The following is a 15,382-nucleotide window of genomic DNA, read 5'->3' on the forward strand; positions in this document are numbered from 1 at the left end:
TTAGAGAAAATAATGGAAAAATGGATACCCAAAGAAGAAAAATATACCTTAGAATCACTCATTGTGCGTCTTCACCAGTGTGGCGTGTAGGGTGAGGTGGCTGCAAAAATTGGTCGGCGTTGGAGGCAAAATCGTGTTGGTCTGGAGGCATTTCTCTCTTCATTGAGTGAAATAGATATTCACGGGAGGGAGGGGAAAATTTTTGTTTTAGATCCTGTGTGATGAGGTACACCATCTTCTTATGAAATTTTCTGATATGTCAATTTTCTATTGGGTGTCGATGGAGTCTGAAGATAGGCATCGCCGGTTCAAAGAGGAACTGATCTTAAAAACAAGCATATATGTAAACACATATTTATTGGTATTTTTATTTTATTTTTAAAACCATAGTAAACACACCGACTTACTTGCATGATGCAGAATTTAAAAAAAAAGTATTATAAATTGAAATTTTGTCCCAATTTTAAATTAGTTCAATCAGGTGTCATAGAATTTTAAAAACACACATATATAAATTTTTACTAGACGTCCAGAGATGGAGTTGGTCCAATCATGTGTCATATATGGATGACAAGTCAAATGTCAAAAAGTATTTTGGCAGTGATTTTTGGATGGAGTCTCGCACGGGAATGGCATATCAAAAGATAGGGTAGTTGACTTGGCTATAAAAATACAATTTTATCCCTCATTTTTAGCTAATTTACAAAAGGACAATTGCTTTAACCATTCCGGCTGAAATACCAGAATCCAGTCGGAATTGACCGAAACTAGTTGAAACGGTCGAAATTTGACTCGATATGGAATATGTACTTACCCTGTGTTGGTTATTATTCTGGCACGAAAAATTCCGGCCAAAATGATACGGTTTTAAAAACTTTTGTTTTTAGGCTCAAAATGGCTCAAAAACAGGTTCTGGGTAGTGTTTTGGGCCTAATGGGCCGTGTGCCCATTTATGGGCAGGGCGGGGGGTGGATGGATAAGGGGTTCTCCCTCGCCCCTGGCGAGAATCACATAAGTACCAATTGAGAATTACTCCACCCATTCAACATGGAAAATCTCTCTACCCAGTCAATGTGTGAACTCATACCAAAACAAACCATGAGGAGTCACTCAACCCATTTGACTCAGGGAATCGCCCTACCTAGTTGACACATAACAAAGGATACCATACATGATCAACTTGAGGACTCTCTCTACCCGTATTATCAAGTGAGGCCAATACGTAGATGTTCCACCCCGATCATGATCTGGAATCCCTCTATCTGCATGAAACTCATGGAAACGGATCACAAGAATGGTGCGAGGACTCCTCAACTTATCCATAATTATTCGACACATGATAAGACACAACACTTAGAATCATATCATCTCAAATCATATGCCAAATCACATCTCAACTCATCTTAATGTCTCAATGTAAAGATAGTCAATAAATATAGTGGAAAAGAATGCACTTTTATGTAAGAAGGACACGAGATGCAGAATATGCAAATCGTGAACTTACAAACTTACCCACAAACATTTAGCCCACATTCTCAATATCGTCGTAAGAGCTAACCTACCTAAACAATATCTGTAACACTATGGTTGCACTGGTGCCGATTCTTCCATTACAAGTTTTGAAGTTACTTGCTTTTTTTATGTAACACCTCTCTAAAGTATACCAAAAAGCCCTATAGGTAATGGATCTTGTTATAGGAATTACTATCTTTAGGGACTTAAGAATAAAGCCCAAACCACCTTAAGGACTTTAGTTAGGAAACATGGGTTAGGGACATAAAGAAATAAAGGACCCAACCTACTAAGGAGGAAGTTTAAAATAGACCTAAGAGACAAGGCCCAAAGCCCAAATAAGGAGCCTAGACCTTAATGGGCCCAAGGCCCAAAGAGTAGCCCACAAACTAAGGCCAAACCGAAAGGACGTAGACCCAATTAAGGCCTAAAGCTAGGCCCAACCAAGTAAGTCGAAGCTGAATAAGACAAAGCCAAACCTAAACTTAAGTCCAATACACTAAACTTATGGTCCAGTTGCCCAACTTAGAGGCCAAGTTTAGGAAACTTGCTCCACACCTCTCACCTTAGGAAATTTCCTAGTTGGCGCCTAAGAGACGACTTTGTCACCAAGTATTACTCTTCCAAGATTCTAAGAAATAAAAATCTAAAAATTTGTAAGACAAGACCAAAGGTCAATTACACTAGAAGGCAATCGACCAGTAAGACCTTGTAAGGAAATTCTTCAAAAACTTAATTTAAACTTATTACAATTGGATTTCATAATTAATTAAGTTAAAATGCTATTAATGAGACCAAGTCATAGTCACATGAAGCAAGCCATGCCGAAAACATTAGGACCTACACATCCGAATGATTCCAAATTCATACCTCTACGTTCTTTGTCCAAATCTAGTAGAAATATATGCCACAAACTTAGCCCTACCATCTGAATTGTTTAGGATCTCGAAATATTAAAAAGACAATAGGGTGACACAAATGAAGGACACACCCATATGACATACACACTATAAGGCTTACTCGGATCAACACACATAACCAATGGTTGATGAAAACTCTTCCCCAAGCTATATACTTTGTCCCAAGCAAGTGATAGGAAACTTCTTAATGCCTAGATGTCATTTGGCCCCACAAAGTCAAAGATTCAAGAATCAAAGACCAAAATCCACCAAACTACCTCATTCGGCCAAATTTGCACCTCTTGGAATCAAATCTGAATTTGCCTACCTCCTATATCTTGCCAACACCTCACCTCCTCAAAAAAAACTCTAAACACATTATCCTAAATGTATGAGAGAAGTAGATTCATGTCAAACCCTTTAACTACATGTCAAACAACTTGAACACCACTCCAAGTCTAAAACAAGGCAATTGGATACCTCTAGCATGAAACCAACGACATGAGTCAAATTGAAAAAATATTTTCTGAAGAATCACAACCTTAGTAGAGAACCATGAGGGAGAGACCAGATATGGGGAAAAAAAGAGCAAAGAAAGTATCCTTAAGATCCAACCAAAGAGGGAACTATAGCCTAGCCCCTAGCCGAATCTCATTAATGAACTTTTTTCCAAACCTTCTACTATTCCACTACCACCTTCGTAACTCCCAAGCACGGCTGAAGAATCCATGGTATTCTCCTATCCCATGCCACCTACGCCTCAGTTTGAAACGATAGAATGAAAGAAGAAGTAAGAAATACATTGATGAAGCCAAGTGGTGCATCTCGAAAAGCAACACCTCATCTCTTCTTCTTCTGACTTCTTCCATCTCCTAAGACTAAGTGTCCCGTACCTCTTGTCTCTCTTAATCCTATGGATAAGATTGGTTCTTCATTTAGCTAACCTAAGAAGCAAAAGCTGGCTTGAGAAATCCACCATGAAGAGTCACAGTTTTGAAAAAACATGGCAATAACCGATTACCACCCAACCAAACCATAAACTATGTTTTGAATATCTTTCTTGCATCCCACGCCCCACCAGATCAGAATTGTAGCTCCAAAGATTCCCTTAGTTGAACTCAAGAAAGCCCATGAGGAAGCTTCTAGCTAACCTAGCCAAAATCACCATGGTAGGAGGCATGCTTTGAGTGAACGGTCACACTTTAAGAGGCTTATAATAAAACCCTCCCTAACTCACTTCACCTCACACCACTTACAAGAGCTATTGAGTGAGTTAGAAAGAAAGAGCTTCAAAAAGAATGAAGAAATAGCCTTAGTCAAATGCTTGTAGGAGAACGTCCAAGATTGTAAGTAATCTATACTTGTGTCTTGATAGATTCATGAGCAAAGCATGTTGAGTTGAGTATGAAGGTGCATGCTCAAAATAGGTCTTGATGATAGTATCATAAGTGTTTCGTATGCCATGGTTATAAAGTTAAAAATCTAGTTACAACATGCTCTATCTTGGGTTGATCATCATTCTTATCTTGAGGTTATTAGTGGTTTTAATGCATTGAGTTAAATAGCTTAAAGAGGTTAGTATCAATTACATTTTGATTTAATCACTTATGAGTATATGAATTTTATGCAACACTTAGATCTTAACCTAAGAAGTAAGCTTGATCACTTAGCATAAGCAATAACATTGATTTCTTTAAGGTTGATACAAAGCACATGCCACAACTATACCTAAGAAATACCATCATATAAGGTGTTTTGTCTTGGAATTGGCCACGGCCTTAGCTATGAAGTCACTAAGTTTAGCAAAACTACTTGATTGAAAGCATGGCTAGTTCTTAATAATTATCAAGATTCTAACTCCTAACACATCTTTTGTTTCAACCATCAACTTCACATACCCAGGAAATTAGTAAGTCGGCTTCTAACTAACTTTTGGATAATGTTTATATGACTTTGTATAAACGCTTCATTCATGTATAAATGTTAATTTTTTTTTATCACGAACTACCTTGCCTTATCTAATGAGCAATCAGTTTCTATAGGTCATGTGATAATTTTATGAACTTTTACATAACAAGTACTCTTTAGGCATGATGCATAAAAGATATGATGTTTTACTTGAAGTTTGATTACTTGTTCAAAAGAAAAGCACATGTCATCCAATATGTTTTATCATGAGAATAACATGAAATTATTTTTTTCATGACCCAATGCTAGGATGGAGAAATATCTTAGTGAAACTTATCTGTCCACTTTGGAGTGATTAAAAATGGAATGGTAACCCCTAGATTGACGAAGAACAGTCAATGAACATCGATTAGGTTCTCTTTAAAGGATTTTAAGGTGTTTTCATAAGAACATGATGCATAATGTTGTGGATATCACTATGAATGAATACTCTTTCTATGGTTAATTTAGACAGCCTGAGTATTGAAGTATGATGAATGCATTGAATTTATTTGTGCAGCTATGATGACGTTGTCCCAAAAATTTGGGTTACGGTAACCAACAAGTACTCTAGGTGAAGAAAGAGGAGCCATGATATTACCATATGTTAAGAAAGGAAAAAAAAAAATGAAATATTCTCTGTAAGAAAATGTGTATCTGGGTTCTCTAAAAGATGTTGAGGAATCTGACTAGAAAAACAAGTATATTCTCTGAATTTTCTAAAAGATGTTGAGGAACCCGATGGAAAGCATATATTTTCTCTGCATACCATGCAAGCATCTCATGTTTATGACCTTTCATGTCTATGTTATCTTTTTGTATGTTGGTCGCTAACTTACTGAGATTTTAAGGAATACTTTATTATGACTAAACTACCATTCCTTTTGGGTTGGGAGAAGGTTTAGCAGGACTTGACCATGGTGATGAACATGAACCCCTGGTTAATGATGATTGAGGAAGAGATAAACCTTGACTGCCAGCTAGAGTTGATCATGATGTTCCTCAAGATGGCCCTGCAAGCCATTTAGGGCATCAGAGAGATGCTCTAAAAATGTTATGTCTAACTCCCAACAACCATGGATTGAATAAGGAGATATATTTTCCATTTGTTTATAAGTACTATGTACTCGCCTCATGTTATGAACTTTTTAAATGAGACGTGAATGAAAGTTAATGAAGTTATGTTTTAGTTATTTTGGTGCAAAATTTTTAAAAGTCTTAATTCCGCTGCGATTATTGTATACTACTAAATTACTCATAACATGCATTGTATACTATCTATCATGAACGAGAATATGTAACTATATGTTGCATGTCTTGATGCTCCAAATCTCCATCAAATCATAAGTGGAGGTTGGGGGTGTCACACTTTATGACTCTGGCAAGAAGACTTTACGATTTCAAAAATGAGATGTTTGACTCTTATCAAAGGCCTTATATATGACAAAACTATTAGTCACAGTCTTGATGTTCTTCTAAATCTCTATATGCTTGAATGAGAGAGCTTCTGTCTAAACTGTCTATCTACTCTCTGGACTTATAGAAACTGAGTGCTGATGGGACAAGGCATGCATGTTCCTGTAGCTTGCCTTGGGTCCAATCCTACAGTCCTTCCCCTAACAAGAGTCTCCCACGTGGCGCTAAGCCATGTCTATGAGATTAAACAATATAGCTTGTAGGTTCGTAATTTTTTTCTATCCCCGTAGACTCACTCCAAATGTAACGTCTCTGGTAGAGTATGGGCCTTTGGGTATGACACCTACCTCCCTCTGAGCTCCCCCGTGTTATCTTAGAGGCCCCTATGTTTGCATCGAGCCTGTCCTCATCCATTGCTCATCTTGGTACGGTCAACCCATCGTTCTTCGTCCTATGCTATACTGCATCTGCCAAGCTCTCTACAACATTTTGCTTGCCTTACTCCTTGACTGGCTACATGTTGCTCACTAGTCTGCTCCTTGTAGCCAGTATTTTGCCCATATGAGGGGATCTCTTCCCTCTGTTTGGCATAGTCCTCACAACAATGACTGTCATAGCTCCAGCGTTTGACACCTTCACCATTTTATTGTAGCTTTATTAGTTGTAGGATGATCTCGTCGATAAAGTCATCACCAACAAGTTCTGGGCAGTCGCCAATTCCTCTCTCCATCTAGCATCAAGGATAGAGGAGGTTGGATGAGGAGCTTAAGCTGCCATGTAAAGGAAGTTTTGCCTCTCTTGCATTAATGCTCACAAGCTTGTGACGATTCTATAGATAATTGTTAGCTATCTTCGTAACAATAGAAATTATTTTTCATTGGCAATTGTCTTATAGGTACCATCTGCAAATTTCTCCTTCTAGTATGCTTAAATTGAATATTGATGGTGCTTCCAAAGATAACTCTAGGATAGTCAACTATAGGGGTGTAAATTCAAACCGAAAAATCGGACCGGACCGGACCGAACCCGACCGGTTTTACCAGTTTTGAACCGGTCCGATCCGGAACCGGTTTTTAAAATGTAAAAACCGGCCAGTTCCGGTTTCGGGATTTTTTGGACCGGACTGGACCAGTTGATTAAATCAATTTTTATACAAAATATTTTATATATATTAAATATTTATATATATAAGTTTTATATATAATGTATAATTATAAATTTTTATGTGAAATTTTATATATAACATATATATTCATATATGAAATAATTTCTTATTATAATTTATAAATTATTACATAAAATGTTAATACTAAATCACTAAAAGTTTATAACTAATACTAATATATAACTTATAACTATACCAATAGTCTAATATTAATACTATTATATAGTCTAATATATTAATAAAAGTATAAAACAGTTTTTTTTAAATCAATTTTTTTTTTTTATAAACAAATTTTTAATGACAAATTGTGAAATTTACATTTAAAAAAAATCGAAAAACTGGACCTGATCGGACCGGAAACAGGTAAAACCGGAAGTACCGGTTTAGGAGGGTAACCGGTGCGTAATCAGTTTTGAAAAATATAAAACCGGTACATACCGGTTCAGTCTTAGATTTTATCCAAAACCGGACCGGATCGGACCGGTTACACCCCTAGTCAACTATAGAGGTGTCTTAAGATCCTTCATTGGATGATTGTTTCATATATGCTTATTCGTTTTGTTTAGGAATTGGCACAAATGTTTTTACTGAGATATCAGCTCTAAAAATTGGTTTGTTGGTATGCTTTTAGTTGCAAACTCAGGATCTTATTAACAAAATTTATATTCTTTTTGTAGCAAATTGATTTAAGCAAAAGGTTTAGCCACCATGAAGGTACTTTCACCTATGGGAAGACATCCTAGCTTTACATCCTTATTCACATTTTGAAACTATGCATGTTTTCATAGAGGAAAACCAAGTTGGGGCCAGCAGGCATTGAGGGCTCTTTTTCTAGTGTTTCTCATCTTCCAAATCATGTCCTTGGCTTATATGCTCAAGAAAGTTTTGGAATACCTTACTTTAGGCACTAGAATTTCAGCTTTTCTGGTAATTGTCATTCAGTAGCTTAATATAGGTTGATGTAGTTCGGCCATAACATAATCGGCAGATCCAAGATGTACTCCTACAAGTAAAGGGGGTTCGAATATATATTGTTTGTTAGAGCAAAAGTTTTAAGTTAGAACTCTGACTCTACACTCTACCCCAATTTAATTAAATATTTCACGTGTTCGGCCACCAATTGAGGGTGAGTCTGACCCACACGTGAGCGGAAGTGTTAAGATATAAAATAAATAATAAAATATACATCTTCCTAGTAGGTTAAACTTTTGGGACAAGTGGTAATTTCACAGGGATATGATCTATACCTCCACAATGAAATTGTAGCATGCTGCCATCTTTATAATTTGGCTACCCTTTATCAACTTCCTTAACAATGGAACCCTAGCCCATGTCAATCTACGTATTGACTTAAAATATTAGAAAGACTAATATAGTTTTTCCATTATAAATAATAGTTACGCGAGCTTAGGCTTATCTTTTTCTACTCTATAAATAACAAAGGGTGCGTGGCTCTCAACTAGGGTATGTGAAAAATTGGATTTAGAAGAACCTTCATTGATTATTTCAATCATCTGACTTAGACATAAGAAACATTTAATATCCTTCAGGCCTTCTTTAAATTTCTAAGTGCAGGTGACGGGAAGTGTTGTCAGGCGCAAAACACGTACAAAACAGAAGTAATATGAAAGTTAGTCTCCATTTATATTTGATTGAATTCGAAAGAGTGGACGACCTTCTATCTATGATAATGTGGATCTCACGCACTGCTTTGACCCGCGTGTGTGACTCATGCGCTGCTCCGTTCGACAAAAGCCTTCAGCTATCCAAAAGATTGGCAGCCTGCGAATCCTGCGGTGGGGCTTGTGGTGGTTGCTGGACTTTAGAAAACAGCAGCTCGGCATTTTGCCTGGGAATCTAGAATTTAAAAATTGAAAAATAAAAGATTACACAATCTCTGATCTAACCAGATGGGAGGAGGGAGGGAGGAGCCGAAGCTCCACCCCCATATGGGTTGGGTTTTTGCTAGGGGCAAGTCTCTGGAGAGTAAAAGGAGAGAGAGCTCTCTTGGGGAGCTCTCTTCAATTAGAAATTAACATGAAAGAGTTTGGGCGTCTCTTCCTAAACACTGAACAATTTTAAGTGAATTGACCGCTCATAGTCCATCAACAAAAATTAAAATCAAAGTTCATGAGTTCGAGTTGTGGGAACTTCATCCCAAGAAATGGATTGTGGTTGTATTTACGATACTGCTCTCTGTGACCAACCTAAAAATAGACTTGCAGGATGCGCCAAGGTGATAGTGAGTTGGCTGTTTGGTTTCACAAAATTTTGAAACCAACTCATTATTTTAAGATCTAAATACTATTTAAATATAGATATTTTTTAATTTTTAACTTTTTAATTTTTTTATCTAATTATTATTTAATTATTATAATTTTTTTAAACTTTTAAACAAAACACAAAAATCAATTTAACTTTTTTAAATTTAAAATAAAAATAATATTAAAAATATATATTCTAACTCTCTTTTAACTTTATATAATTTTTTTATTCAATTTTTTCTCTTTTTTTTTCAAAATTCTATAAAAGTCTTAAGTCAAATTATTTCACTATTATTCATAAATTATCTTATTATTATTCATTAATTTTTTATCTCATCTCATCTATATAATCAAACGAGATCTTATAACCGCATTTCTGCTGCACAATCGATTTCTAGCACTGGTCATCAATTAAGGCAATAGAGAGTCAGAGACAAGCAAAGAGACTGCAACATAAAGATGGGAGACAAAAAGGTCAAATGGTACCTTAAGGACATTTCGAGATGAGGGTTGGATGAAGAATATCTATTTTATTTGAACTTTATTATTTGCTTTGTTAAATAGTGGTTAAACTATTTACCAATGATAATCCTACCTTAAATGAAATGTCTACTTTTTCTCTCTCTACAGCTATCATTCCTTGAGCAATAATTATTCTCTTAAAACTTGATATGTGGAAATCATTAGGCGACTCTAATAGTGGTTTTGAGAACTGTTTGAGTTACATCTAATTACCTCCGTTTAACACCAAGATTGGACTAAAATCTCTAAATTTTAATATTCATAATACATTTCCTATGCTCTCGTCTTTTTGAATCTTAGGTATTGAGAACTCTATATGCATTATAGCGTTATGAGATTTTAAAAACTTTGTTCTATCACTGAGGATCCCACAGTAGGACTGTTTACCAAACTCGACCATCCAAAAATTTTTACTTCCACGACCCAAAATTATTCTGGGCCGGAAGAAATATTTCCGAACAAAAAAGTCCGGTCATATTTCCAACCCGAACTTTTTTTTTTATATTTTTATTTTAATAAAGTTTAACGATATCGTTTAACACAAATTTCAAATAATTCGGATAGATTATCGGGGTATCAGGTCGGCTTGATAACTTCCGAAATATAAGTGAGAATTTTTCGACTTTCAACCCGTTTCTTATTGGGTAGGTTATTTTCGAGTCCGGCCGGGTCAGCCAAGCAGCTGTATTGTACACTCCTAACCCCCCACCTTAGTGACTGCGTTCAATGAAGGTACCTGAAAATTTCAAGGGTTGATCACTGCAACAAATAATTTTATTGCTTTTCTACAAAACTGCAATTAGTCCACAAGGGAAGAATATTAAAAAAAAAAAATGACTACGCTTTACCATCAACTGAAATTCACCAATCCCATTCCTACTTGCTAGAGTTTGTCAAGATGGATGAATTTCAATCTCCAGACTGTTTTCGACCGCTGAAAGTTGAGCATATCACTAACTCTCTAAGACTATTACGTAATATGCTAATTAATTTCACCGACTTTCTAGCCACATAATGATTCTTATGCAGTGAAAATGTACAGGGTATTAGCAATAATAAGGACAGTAAAGATTTACAAGAAAGCAAATCCCTACAAAAATACATTTTCATTAATTATGCTCTATCAATATATCTCATATGACAACACAAAACATCAAGGCAGCAAATCCTATCATTCTTAGCATGCACAGACTAGATTAAACATAAAACGCTACCTTCAATTTGTATAGATCCTTCCAAAACTGGTCAGTACAGTTTGTACTACACTGTTTACTTCGTAATTGCATTATATAAATCAATAAAGCTCTCAAAGCATTCTCGGATTGTGTGAAGAATTCCCAAAATCAAATCTTAAATAGAGTCTTCCTCCTATGGCCTCTTTACCCTAGAATGTAGGTAATTTTGTCACTCTACGCTTCAAACAAGACAACTACCGTGGAGGGAACAAATTTTGCCCTTACTGAGAGCCAAGACCTTGTTGGACACCTCACAAGTGAGAGTTTACCACCACCACAATACAACAATCATCTGATGCGGCGGCCTCTATTGTCGAAAAGGAACTCAGTGAAGCATTCATCCAATGGCGTACGTGGGATTGACTGTTGTGGGTGGATAATCGGTACTCTGTCACAGGAGGCTATCAAAGAACCATATGCTTAGGACTCCTAAGAGAGGGAGTTCAAACTTCAAACCCAACATCTTACCTACCTATGTAAGGAGATAACTACTCCATTATTCGGTCATCTCCACCATTTTAAGGTACTGTGCAATAGTCTATTGGACAGTCTTAGAGCCAGATAAGAGCTCTTCACCACGTTGGTGCAAAAGCCTCCGATGCCTTCATACGCTGAGCTCATCCCCCTACCCAAGGTTTTGAGAATCCTCATGTCTTTGAGCTTGACTGTTTATTCAATAAACTTTTTAAGAAGCATTCTCCATTAATATTCTGTTAAGATCACAAATCCCACTATCAAGATCATCAACCATCTCTATAAAGAAAAGACCCCAAGAATCATCATCAACTACTCCATTTGACAAGGCCATTGAAAAAATCTTTATGACTTCTTCTTCCATTCCCAAGTCATAAAGCCCCCGAATCAATATAGAGTACGTCAACTTGTCCGGCAGACATTCCTTTTCCAGCATCTCCTCCAGAATTCTAATCCCCTCCTTTGCATTTCTAACCTTACAAAACCCCTTAATCAACATGTTATACGTAAAGGCATTAGGAGTACATCCCTTTTCCACCATGTCATCCCACAACCTCGCTGCCTCACACAACTCCCCCCTCTCGCACATCCCCCCAATAAGCATATTATAAGTCAAAACACTTGGCATAGAACCCTTCTCAAACTCATCAAATAACTTCCTAGCTTCCCATATCTTTCCTTGCTTACAAAGCCAATGTATAAGTGTACTCGATATAGCATTATCCGGAGTAACATTCTTCTTCAAAAGCCTCTTCCACAACTCACACGCATCCCCAACCTTCCCTTCTGCACACAACACATCAATCACCCTGCAACAGAGCGCTGAGCTCGGTATATACTTCTTCTCAAGCATATCATCAAGCAAGTTGCGTGCTTCACCCGACCTCTTCTCCTTACAATAAGCCTCGATCATGACCCCATAAGTAACCTCATTTGCCTCAACCCCATTCTCCTCCATCTCATCCATCACCTTAATTGCATCAACTAACCTCCCTAGCTTACACAACCCATCCATCAGAACAGTATATGTTGTCGCATCAGGTTCCCACCCTCTATCCAAAACCTCACCAAAAACCTTCCTCGCACTAACCATATCGCCCCGCGCAACATACCCACCTAAAATCGTAGTGTAAGAAACCAAATTAGGTACCATTCCCATAGCAGGCATTTCGTCGAGAACCCTGACTGCACCCTCCACATCATTCTTCTTACACATGGCTTTGAGCAAAATGTTACACGTGAACACATTGGGCACGACGCCAAATCTCGCTTTACTGTTCTTGAACAATACATGCACCAAAGTGTACCTCTTGTTCTGAACCAAAGCGTTTAACAGTGTGTTCAACGACCTCACCGACCGCTGGACACCAAACGTTTCGATGCGCAGGAAGGTTTTTAACGCGGAATCAGGTCGACCCGCGAGGCCGTAACTTCGAATCACGTCGATGAAAAGGTTTTCACCGCATTTGATTTGAGAATGACGCAGCTCCGAGAGCAATGACTCGACGGGTGCGAATTCGCGGGCGCGGGAGAGGCGTCTGATAATGGCATGATACGTGTCGTAATTTTGGGAAAAACCGGGGTGGAATTTGGAGGCATGGTAGAAGATCTGGAGAGCAAGGTCGAGATTTTGCTGCCGGGTAACCATAGCGACGAGGCGCTTGGGGTAGAGCCGCTGGGGCCAGGGTTTGATCGGGGGTGTGACGGTGTAGGATTGGAGGAGGGTCTGGTCGGGATCAACGGTGGAGAATTGACGGAAACGCGAGACAGTGTCGCGGGCCGAGAGAAGGCGGTGGTGAGAATGGCTTAGACGCAACATGGTGGAGACGGAGAGGTCTGCTCTTTCGGACAAAGACGAATTTCGAGTCTCGATCTCGAGTAGAGTAGACAGCGTACCGCCGCTGCTCTATTCAAATTTCAAATGCAGTGTTCATATTCTTCTGTACAAGTAGACAGTAGAAACATTTTTTACCCAAAGCCCGACTCCCTCGCAGAGTCGCAACTCGCAAGCGTCAAAAGTTCCAAGGACTCTTCAGTCTTCACCCATTGCCGCTACGACCATAACCGCATAGAGGTTTCGCACATGACACACTATTTTTTTTTAATTTTTTAAAATTTAAAACTTTTCTATTTATTTTATTATTTTTAAATTTATTAAATTATTTTACTCACCATCTATATATCACACATTTAATAAAGAATAAATAAAAAAGAATGTAATGTGTTAAAATGATGAATAAAATTTTTTCGTAGCCCATTTTTATGCGCCCAAAAACAAAAAAAAAAAAAACAACTTAAAGGCTCTTTTACCTAAAAGCTTTTCAAGGAAAAATAATATTAGTTATAGAGGATTGGCAAGTAAAATGAGACACAAAATTTTTATATTATTTCATCTTATCATTATAATTTTTTTAAATTTCTACATAAAATATTATAAATAATTCAACTTTTTCAAATCTCAATACAACTTAAATAAATCTTAAAAAAATAATAATATTACCTCATTTTGCATGTTACAAAATCAATTCAACACAAGCATTTAATATCTGTGGCCATATATAGATAGAAATTCAAAAACTAACTTAATAGTAGTAAAAATATACCAACCAATCAAGAGCTACTGTATCAGTAATGCTTGTCATGACCTTCTGCAAGGAAGTAAAATGTCAATATTTATATGATAAAAAGAGCTTAAAATTAAATATTAGAGAGCTTCATGTATTGAGTTGCTGGGTCTATTATACCTCCCTCTTCAAACAAAGCAGAGATCCAAAGAGTGAGAGGGTGGAAGAGTTGCAAAGAGTATGGTTGTCTCTCGAGCTCAATATAAGTTAGTAATAGCTTCTCTGATGTTCACCTAATCACAACTAAAAGGTTTATAAAATTGAAAAACGAAATGAATACTCAGCAGTAAATATTCATAGCAGTAAGTAAACAGTTCTTTTACGTACAGACGAATTCATGGACACCACTGATATTTTTTTTTTTATAGAAGAGTCGGAAGCCACCTGTCCATTAGTGACCCCGTCCCAATTTTATTAAAAAAAACCTCACTTATGGCGGAGGAAAACCGTGGTTACAAAACCAATACTCGGGAATTACAAACATCCCTTGTATCGAAACCAAAACCCAAAATCAAAATTACAAAACCACCTAAAACAGCAGACCCAACCTAATTTAACCCAAAAACCTGCTACTCAAAATAAACTGCCTATAGATACAAAACAAGACAGAAACCCGAACGCCTCCTCCACGAAACATAAAACTGCACGAACGAAAACCAGCAGCAACTGGCAACATGCACAGTTTAACTCAACTAGTTCTTCCGCCTAATAGAAGGGAGACCCCATTTATCAACTCTAATCAAGCCCCGTAACAGAGGAGAAACCTCCCCCATACTCTGCCATTCCACATCACCATCACTTGCTCCCCTTCTAGCTAACCAGTCCGCAACATCATTTCCTTCCCTATGAATGTGCATAAACCGAATATCCATATTAATGAGCTGAATTTGCAATTCCTCCCAAAAATCCTCCAAATACCAGCTACCGCATTTGTTCTTTTCTAACCATGCCAGAATCACTTTAGAATCCATTTCTATATCAACAGCACTGAAATTCATGTTCTTACAATATTTGACACATTCCAAAAGCGCTCTTAACTCCGCATAAGTACTATTACCATACCCGATATTCTTAGCAAATGCTAACAGCAACCTCCCATGCATATCCCGAATCACACCTCCTGCCCCTGATTCACCTGGATTTCCTAAACTACTACCATCCATATTTAGCTTCACACGGCCTTGAGCAGGCTTAGACCATGCTATGTAATTAATCTGTTATTGCTTGATTGGAACTTTCTGTATATTGAAACAATTAAGAATGTAAAAGTCAGTTTGAGTGAATTTCTTAGGCTTTGAAAACCCTTGACAGATAACACCCACCC

The 15,382-nt window shown here is 37.3% G+C and overlaps 1 protein-coding gene across 1 annotated transcript; it reads right to left on the reverse strand.

Annotated features, from left to right (window-relative positions):
* Positions 1-11,185: 11,185 nt before the first annotated feature.
* Positions 11,186-13,435, reverse strand: LOC108986597 (pentatricopeptide repeat-containing protein At5g16420, mitochondrial). The gene has a single exon (XM_018959267.2). The coding sequence runs from the start codon at positions 13,251-13,253 to the stop codon at positions 11,646-11,648; it is 1,608 nt and encodes a 535-aa protein (XP_018814812.1). The 5' UTR covers positions 13,254-13,435; the 3' UTR covers positions 11,186-11,645.
* Between the last annotated feature and the right edge of the window lie 1,947 nt (positions 13,436-15,382).

This window comes from Juglans regia, chromosome 7 (genome assembly GCF_001411555.2).
Source record: "Juglans regia cultivar Chandler chromosome 7, Walnut 2.0, whole genome shotgun sequence".
Classification (NCBI taxonomy): Eukaryota; Viridiplantae; Streptophyta; class Magnoliopsida; order Fagales; family Juglandaceae; genus Juglans; species Juglans regia.

What these genes read in the sequence shown, in the direction of transcription:
- LOC108986597 (XM_018959267.2), bottom strand. Translation starts at nt 13,253, where the DNA reads ATGTTGCGTCTAAGCCATTCTCACCACCGCCTTCTCTCGGCCCGCGAC.